This window comes from Chiloscyllium punctatum, chromosome 2 (assembly GCF_047496795.1).
Source record: "Chiloscyllium punctatum isolate Juve2018m chromosome 2, sChiPun1.3, whole genome shotgun sequence".
Taxonomy (NCBI): domain Eukaryota; kingdom Metazoa; phylum Chordata; class Chondrichthyes; order Orectolobiformes; family Hemiscylliidae; genus Chiloscyllium; species Chiloscyllium punctatum.
In genome coordinates this window covers 135078582-135088297 of record NC_092740.1, presented here as the reverse complement: position 1 = coordinate 135088297, position 9716 = coordinate 135078582, and the positions used below count along the sequence as shown (strand labels likewise).

The 9716-nt window shown below is 37.3% G+C and overlaps 1 protein-coding gene across 15 annotated transcripts in view; it reads right to left on the bottom strand.

Annotated features, from left to right (window-relative positions):
- Nucleotides 1–467: 467 nt before the first annotated feature.
- The window catches only part of LOC140490074 (adhesion G protein-coupled receptor L3-like), a 652730-nt gene continuing 643481 nt past the window's right edge, over nt 468–9716 (bottom strand). For 5 of the 15 annotated variants that reach the window (XM_072589074.1, XM_072589073.1, XM_072589077.1 and 2 more), the window contains 3 exons: nt 8521–8649; nt 7382–7399; nt 468–2714 (listed from right to left, as the gene is read on the bottom strand). In XM_072589074.1, coding sequence (XP_072445175.1) covers nt 1912–2714; nt 7382–7399; nt 8521–8649 — 950 coding nt within the window. In that variant the 3' untranslated portion in view covers nt 468–1911. Of the gene's footprint in view, nt 2715–7347; nt 7400–8520; nt 8650–9716 lie in introns of all 15 variants that reach the window. The other 10 variants (XM_072589081.1, XM_072589082.1, XM_072589088.1 and 7 more) reach the window with 5 other exon arrangements.

The window sequence follows — 9716 nt, the reverse complement described above, 5'->3', positions numbered from 1 at the left end:
GATGCCTTAAACTAAAAAAAAATGGGATTAGCTCATCAAACTCAGTTGTAAATTTTATATCAATAAAAAAAGGTAGCAATGACCATGCTGCAAGGAAAGTTATGGTCTAATATTGATAGGGAACTAGAACAGAAAAGCAGAAGTAGAATCCACTTAAAGCCCAGCTCTTGATTAGATGGTAAGGATACCTCTGTAAATTTAGGCAAAAGTGAGGACTGTAGATGCTGGAAACCAGAGTCTAGATTAGTGTGGTGTTGGAAAAATCACAGCAGGTCAGGTAGCATCCGAGGAGCAGGATAACTCTGTAAATTTGTCTTATTTCCTTGAGAAATGGTAATTCATTGTGAGACCAATCATTTCATTTCTATCTTCTTTTCAACTGCTGACACTGTTTCAGGTGACAACCAGCTAGTTGGGTAGACATAAAGCAAGAACTCAATCTGATGACCATTAAGAAACAAAAATCATTTAAGTCAACTCAGATTTTGTAAATCTGTAATCAGTCATTTATTTGTTGGCAAACAAGATTCACTTTTACAACAAATATTAGTAATGAGGTCATTCAACTTGGAAACCATACAAAATGGATCATAAATTAAAAAAAAAGGAATGACAAATTGTGCTGCTAAGATCATTACTAAAGGGATGCCTACATCAACTAATTGTCAAATAAATAAATTTCCTGTGAGGGAAGGAAAGAAAAAAAGATTGAGTTCATCTTTTTTCACTTCAAAATAACTTTCATTTTAATAAGTCAATATTTTTTACCACCACGGTACAAGTGCCTAGTGCTTTGACTAGATTTAACACAAAAATGCTTCTACTTTTTATTTTTCCACATGCATGAGTTCCACTATTTTCTACCAAGACTCCTTGGTGTCTAGAAGAGTGCCTAGCTCCCTTTGTGGACTTTCATTGCTGATCACATTTATGAATAACATAGTGCATTGTAAACAAAAAGTACTTGCTGTAAATCCTAATCCTTAATTCTTTCTTCTTGCTGGCAAAAAACATGACTTCACTTCAAAGTACACAGTGAGAAAAACCTAAAACAGTTTTTTAAAAAACATTTTTTCTTAGTATTTGTGATCACCTCACTATAAAATGAGCTTTATAAACTGTGATCTTCAGAGGAACTGTCTGGGGGAAGAAGCCCAACATAAAGACTTATGGAAAAAAACACTGCTCCTACTAGCAAGACAAAACTTGCAAGACCAGCACAACAAAAACTGTCTTGTTCACTACATCAACAGGGACATAAGTTTGGAGGAAAAAAGCATACTACAATATATGTGCAATGTTGAGTGTCTGTACATAGAAATAGTTCAAAATTCTCTTGTCATTAGTTTTATAATCAGAATCATTACAGCGAAACATAAAGTATGTATCTAGCATATAATTTGAATAATTCCCTTTCTTGGAGATTGGAGAGGTTTCCTTTATGATTGTAGGAATTCTGCAGCTTGATAAACTGCAGCATCTAAGTTGTGAGAGAGAGCCACGACTGATATACAGTGGTAATAAAAACAAGAAAAAAAGAAAGCAATCCATACCCTTGCACCAGTATAGCTGGCACTGACTTACACCAAGCCTCAGTTAGAAGTCCTCAAGAAAATAGACACTAGAGAAAAAAGGCTAAAAACATAGCATTATTGAAGGAAGCAAAACTGAATGTCGTTTCAACATATGTGTCCAACCCTCTCAATCAGTTCAGAAATTTTTTTTTTGCCTTAAAACAGACTATTTCCTTATCAGTTGCTTCCCACGCAGTGCCTCGCTAGGTTGGGTCTGAATAAAAAACTTTTCAAAGTAGTTCAGCAGTTTATCAACAGCATTTAGATTCAAGCAGACACACATTGTTTCACTTGGTTCCAGGCAACCAGAACCAGCTATCCAGGTTAGTCTTTGCCCCTATAGACTAGTGACCAAATGTGATGGTCCTTTTGAATTCCCTTCAGGTGAGGAACCTTCTTTATTGGGAGGAACAATAAATCCATCACTGCTTCCACGTCCTAGCTGGTAGTAAGTATGAAGTTGCTGTTCATGGTTCCTGGAGCCCAGATTCGGCATACTTTTATAATACACATCATCACCGTCACTACTTTTAGTTGCTGGAGGAGCGCTTTGGGTCTGAGCAGCACTACCATCTGCCACTGGCACACCTGCCAAAGCAGGCATGCTGGTATACAGAGAATCCCTGTTGGGTGACTGCAGTTCTTCTGTGTGCTCATTGGTTAGCAAAGGAAAAAAGCTCTCACTGTGATCTTGAGGGATCCGTCTTCGGCTGGGATACTGATGGGCCTGATGGTTCTCTACTGAATGCGCCCTTTGTGGCAACAAGGGGGCATCTGACTCCTCTCTAATGAGTTCCAGTCCTAGGCTTTCTTCGTGGTTAAATGAAGTAGCATCGTCGAGAACGACTGCATCGTCTTCACTGCTGTTTCCGATGTTGTTCACTAATTTGTTCATGAGGTTCCTGTTCTGTTCGTTGGAGCGCTCGTGGTTGTTCAGATAGGAAGGGATGTAGTTGGACGTGAGTTCTTTCAGGATCTTTTTCTCTAAGGCCGTTTCATTGTGGTTGTACCCACGGTCAATAATTTGCACACAATCACTCAGGTATTCTCCACTGGCAATACTGTAGCTGTTGCCATGGTTACCATTCAGTGGTAGAGTATCCATGACACTTGTATCCCTCGCATTGTTCAGCAACACCTCTGAAAGATAAGACAGGAATCACATTAATCATGACTACAGCTTCTGGCCTCTTCTGGGAATTAAAGGGAGATCACAGCATCTTGGGTAACAGGCTAGATATGCTAAAACTCAAATAATAACTGTGCAACAATCATTTCAAAGCTTCAGGAATCAATATAAGCTCTAATGAATTCATTAGCATGTTACAAGGATTGCACACAAAGTGCACTCTCAACACAATCTACTTTCTTCACAGCATTGTTCATGGTATTCAGGAGAGAGAAACTCTCAATGCATTTGGGGAGTTTGAGAATGTTTTGGAAACACAGAATAGCTACAGAAAACATACTTCTTCATGGAAGAATCAAGAAAAGTGGGATGGGGGAGTTATCATCATACATTTTGGGTAAATAAGTAAGCACTTATTCCTGCAAAGCAAGTTTGAGTCCCTTCCCTAAAAGGTTTTGGATGCTGAGTTAATTGGAGATTCCCTCCTTTGTAAACATAAGCTTGTTCAAAGTGTGCTGTCTGTGTCCTAACTCAAACCAAGTCCCGTTCACTGTTGTGCTTGCTGACCTACACCAGTTAAGCAACATCTCCATTTTAAAATCTTTGTTTTCAAATTCCACTCTAGCCTAATCTTTCTTTCTCTCTAGAAGTTCTTTCAGTCCTTCACAACCCCTTCCCCCCAACCCCCTCCGCCAGATATATATATGCGTCTCTAATTTTGGATTCTCCACTGCCCCATATTTTATTTAATGAATCATTAAACATGGTGCTAACCTCTGGATTTTCCTCCCTAAACCCTTCTATCTCATTTCCTCCCTTACGACACTACTTTTGAGCTACCTCCTTGACCCTACTTTTGGTCATCTGTCCTACTGTTTCCTTACGTGATTGTCAAATATTACCTTATAAAACCCATATGAATAGCTTTGGGTTGTTGTTCAAAAATGAAATTCATGGAGCTTGTGTGGAGGTGAAAAGGATATACGGAGCTTACGGGGTAAAATAAAGTTGTGGCAAACACAAGTCATAATCTATTTGGCAGAACAGGCTAAAGAAATTTGAAGACCTAGTCTTAAAGAAATCTGTTGACAACAAATGGAGACAATCCCTTTTATTAAATCTAAGAAGCAAATTTAGTGATATAAAGTAGACCAAGATTACGTCTTTGTACTGTTACCTGAGGTACTGAGGCATCAATCTCCCATGAGTAACTTTAGCTTTCAAGGAAAACCTCACTATTTAGCAGATTATATACCAACTCTTCATACTGAGACAGCACCTTGTAAACCAGTGACCTCTAACATCCAAAGGGACAAAGGGAGCAGATGTATGGGAAAGCTACGCTCCAAGCTGCACACCATCTTGATTTGCATCTTTGTTGTCACTCCTTCACTTCTTGCTTGACCAAAATCCTGGAACTCCCTTTCTAACTGCACTGTGGGTAAACCTATGCCACATGGACTTCAGTGATTCAAGGTGGTGGCTTAAGGTGGACAACTAATAGAGTTATAATTTTCAGGAAGGGAGGCAGGGATAAACCAGGGGATTACAGACCAGTGAGTCTCACATCATTGCTAGGGAAACTATTAGAGAAAACTCTGAAGGATAGAATTGACCTCTACTTGGAGAGGCAAGGTTTAATCAGCGACAGACACTATGGCTTTGTCAGAGGAAGGTCAGCCTATTTCATTGAATTTTTCAAGGTCATCAGATGTGTCAATGAGGGTAGTTCAGTTGATATTGTTTGCGTGAATTTTAGTAAAGCTTTTGATAAGGTCCCACATGGGAAACTGATAAAGGCAAAAACATATGGAATCCAGGGTAACTTGGTAAGATGGATCCAAAATTGGCTTTGTGGTAGGAAACAGGGTAGTGATAGAGGCTGTTTGTGGTAGCCAGTGTCCTGTTGTGTGTTACAGGGATCAGTGCTGGGTGCCTTATTTTGTGTGATACACACGTAAACAATATAGATGAGAATGTTGGGGGAGGGGGGGCGGGGGGGGGGGATGATAAATAAATCTGGCTAATAGTGAGAAAAAAGGACTTAAGTGACAAGATGATACAGATTGTCTAGTCAGATGAGCAGATCAGTGGTAGATGGAATCTAATCCTGATAAATATGAGGTATGCATTTCGGAAAAGCTAACAAGTTAAGGGAGTACTCAATAAATGGCAAAACACTAGGAAGCTCAGAGGAATGGAAGAATCTTGGGGTGCTTGTCTACAGACTCAATGGTGGCAGGAGAGTTTAACAGGGTGGTTAAGGTAGCACATGAGACACTGTCTTACTCAATTTTGCTGTAAGTTATAAGAGTAGGGAGGCTATGTTGAAGCTGCACAATATATTGGTTAGGCCACAGCTAAAGTACTATATGTCGCTTTAAACATCACACTGCAGGAAATATATGATTTCCCCAGTGGGCATGCAGAGAAGACTCACCAGGATGTTGCCTAGCATCGAAGCGATGAAGAGAGATTGGAAAAGCATGTATTGTTTTATTTTAAGAGCAGAGAAGGCTGAGGGGGGAACCTGAATGAGGTGTATAAAGATCATCATAAGCATTGTTAGGGTCGATAGGAGGCTTTGAGAGAGGATCTGAGGAAATTCTTTTCAGCCAGAGGGTAAGAATCTAGAATCTGGGAAGGTAGTAGAGGCAGGGAGCCTCAAATTAAAAAAAAAGACAATGGATGAACACTTGAAATGGCATCAGATTCGAGGCTGTGGGCCAAGTGTTGAAAACTGGATTAGTGTAGATGGATCAGCACAGATTCAATGCACCAAAGAGCCTCTTCTGTGCTGCATGACTCTATGACCACCATCTTCTTCAGACAATTAGAGATGGGTAAAACTTTCTGAGGTAGCCAATGATGTGCAAATACTGCAAAAGAATTTAGAAATACCTTACTGAAGTATTCATCACTGAAATTATGGGGCAACACAACTAAGTGGTGGATTACAAAAAAGGATCCAAATGTAAGGTATTATGGATGTGGATTTTAAGTATATAGGACATTTTGGGTTGTCATAACTTTCTCAAAACACTATGAAAAGGTTAAGTTAATGAAAACAAAAGATCAGATGAAAGCCTTCCTCACCACAGTATCAAGTATAGTTAGATTAATGCAGAGCATAGTTGCATGATTATCATTGTTATTCTATGGAATAATGTCTTAATTAACTCAAATCCATGTTTGTTATGTACTTTAATTAAAAAAACTTAACAATTAGATATGATACCAGCAAAGGATACATACTGCATAATTTTTGAAAGATTTCTAGTTTCCTTTTGAATGGAAAAACCTGAACATTAGTAAATATTTTCATTTTTAACTGGTTATATTGATTACTTAGATTTCAAAGAGTTGTTGCACATCTAACTGGACACACACCACAGACAATTTTTAAAAAGCACAATGGTGCATATATACATATAAAACAAATTACAAACAGAGCTGACTGACAAAGATGAAATCCTCAACTAACAGCAAGACCACCCATTTGGAAGAATTAATGTACACAAAATGGCTCCAGTTGGTACAATTGAAGAAGAAAACATTTTAAAATTTAAATGAAGAGAAACAAAATCATTTACTGAATAAAGCAGTTTTTGCTCAAGGCTGCTGCTACCATTAGGTAGTAAAGGGCTGCTGTGGGACTTCTTCAAAATATATTTTACATCCTTAATTAATGCAATAAGAAATTAACCTATCTTGATAGATAAACTGGGTTATTTTCCCTGATTAAAGCAGTTATCTGTCCAGAATACAGGTACTTTTATTCAATTTGAAAGGCCAAATTTTCCCCTCTCCCCTTCGTCATAGATGTTTTCCTGAAGTCTGAGGCAAACAACTTGATGGACCACCTGGACTATGAGCACTGAACACAGAACTCAGTGCAATTAATTAAAATTAAATAAATAGCATATGAATGAGTTAACTCCAGCTTGTACTCACATCATGGACAGATGGAAAATATTGTGCAATTGTTTACTTCGATAACCTGATGCTCAATTTCAATTTAGGTTCACCTAAGTCTAACATATGTGGGTATAGTGACGACTCTCTCAGGAAAAACTAATGTTATGGGAGATCTTTGAATATTATATGTAAATGCAATGTAGTCCTGAACAATACCGTGACTACCAGCTATGTGGCAAATCTCAAATTTATTTATTACTGTGCCTGGACACACTGGATATTTCACTCAAGGTTAAGAGAAGAAAACTTGAGGGGCAAACTAATTCAAAACGTTTTTCATTCACTGAATGAATTCAAATTCAAGCATCTCAATCACACTGTATATCCCCTTTACAGAATGCTTTTTCTTCAGGTCATTAAATAATTCAGTGACACTAGAAGCCAAATTATAACCAGTCAATAATGACAGATATTTGCGGATAATGGGTGATGAGCAACACTGCAGAGTAGAATATTGTCCTCCCAAAACTTCCTGATTAGACTTAACCAGATTTAGTAGAATTCAACTGGATAGATTTGGATACAAAGCTAAAGGGAACACTAACAAAAAACTATATCTATAAACATTTATTCACTTTTCAAAAACAAATCTCCTTGTTCAACTCTTGTTATACCACAGTTATCGCCTAGATTTGGCGGGAAGAGAATGGTAACTAAAAGAATTACATTTGATATGCAATGTTTAGTTTTACTCCCATACTTGTCTCTCTGTAGGGCTCTAAAGGACAGCATGAAGAAAAGGAAAGAAAAAACACAAGTAAGCATACAGCGACAGTAGAAGAAACATGAATAAAAGCAAATAGATTGATGGTATGCAGAAAATATCTAACAAATCCCATCTTCACTACACATAATAAATGGCTAATTTAAATGTTTTAAGCTGAAAACAAACAATCGCACAATTCAATGATAACAAATGTGCTTGTACTACTCATATCAGAATCACCCACATGTAACTGTTTTATAAAGACTGCAACCCCTTCACCGGTTTATTGTTGTCAAGTCAATGATCAAATGACAAAGTTCTGTTTGAATCTGGGTTTATTAATATTTATATGAAATATCCATGCTGGAAAGGTAGAACAAGATTGATGCTTAAATTGATACCTGCACCGGTGAAAGGGTTGGAAAATATAAGACCCCTTTGGTTGGCCTATAGAGGCTGTAGCGAATAACTATCTAAATTTGTAGCTATCTAAAGACTAACATTTCAGTCCCATCACACCAATGTTACCATACATATTGTTGAACATTTTGTTAGTAGTTTTCATGGCCTCTCCTCCCCACAGATTCTAGCCAGATGATCAGAGTGACTGCTACTTTACAAAAGGGTATATTTTCCACTGGCTTCCTCAGTTTACATCCAAACCTAATTTGGCTAAATGTTCAAAAACAAATGTAAACCAATGTTAAATGCGTAACAATATATGCAGTCAAGCCTCCTTACCACAACAAGTGGAACATTCTAAAAATTCTAAATAATAAGTGCTCGACCCAGCCTCAATCAAGAGCTGGAAAAATGTGGTGGAAAACTATCAGTTTAAGACATTTGTATTCTAAAATGAGGTTTGACTGATGGTAAACTGGTGAGAGACAGCTTTCTAGCTTCAAAGCAAGAAGCAAATTACATTCAAAACAGATGAATTGAAAGTCGGTGAGAAATTAACATTCCCAACAACTGATGACCATTGTCTACTGTGAAACATAAAGATTAAATTGAAATGATCAAATATTCTGCTGTGAATTATTCTTCTGCAATCTAATTTCTTTTTGGAATACAGCCTCCACAGACCATAGATGGGGTATTGCCAATATAGTGAAACATTTGGAGTAGCACACCTTGTGTGTTGTACATGCTGACTGAGGGGTTGTTATAGACTGCAGATTCCGCAAGCAATGTGTTATAGGGATTGTTAGTGCCATGAGGACGAAGAAGAGCATTGGTTATTAGATGGTTAGCCATAGCCCCTGGAGCAGCCAGACGGAGAAAGACAAACAAAGAAAAAAGATCAATCAGGCAAATGTAGGAAAATAAAATATTCTTAATGGTAAAATTTGAAGTCACATTATTAAACAAGCTGAATAGAGTCAGACCTGGAATGTTGAAATTTACAAAGAAAATTAATAAATGCCTTAGACAATGTAAATGCATTTGCAAATGGGCTAACACAATCAATGCTGGTTTTCCTTATAACCTACTCTATAAAACAAACAGATTCAGTCAGAGTTATTACTTGATTTCTTAGAATTACCCACAGGTAAATTGTAATATCAAGCCCCTTATATAAAAAAGACTTGCAATCCAATTGATTTTTTTCTGCAAACTTTAATCATTTCCGTTCCAATTTGCAACAACAGCTTAAGGGTTCCATAGTTTATTACTTCAATTTTCCCAAGACCAAAGCACAGCTGAGAAATAGAGCGGTGACATTATGGAAGAAATATGGATTTACAGATAATGAAACAGAAGACACGGAAAGTGATACTGGATATGGACTCCACAAAATTTCAAAACATGAATCAACCTCATCCATATGCAAGCATCGGGGTCAAAAAATGCACTTTTGGAGATAACACTCTGCGTTAGTCATGTTCAGATTAAAGATGCTTGTATTAGTATTAGACAGTGTTTCATAGAATGGGATTTGTGCCTTTCTGCAAGGATGCTTTGCTAATATTGAATACTCTCAGAGGACTGTTGCTGAAAATCAATTTCCGTGAATACTGTTAATGTGGATGCATTCTGGAGATCTTATAGGTGTTGAATTCTGAACACATTTCAAATTTAATAAATAGACCATGTTCTCTGTAGTACAGTATTGGTTATAAATTTAAATATTGATAGGTTCTGTCTCAACTCAATTAAAAAAAAATGAAGCAAGCCCAAACAAGGGTAATTGCCCCACAATGGATTACACCCTTGTTGTTATTTACTAAATGTTATTTGCACAAGTACCTGACTTGAGTATCAAGAGCCCTTTTTTCTAACCATAAATCAAATTATTTATTATTTCTATATCACCAATTTGATTAGA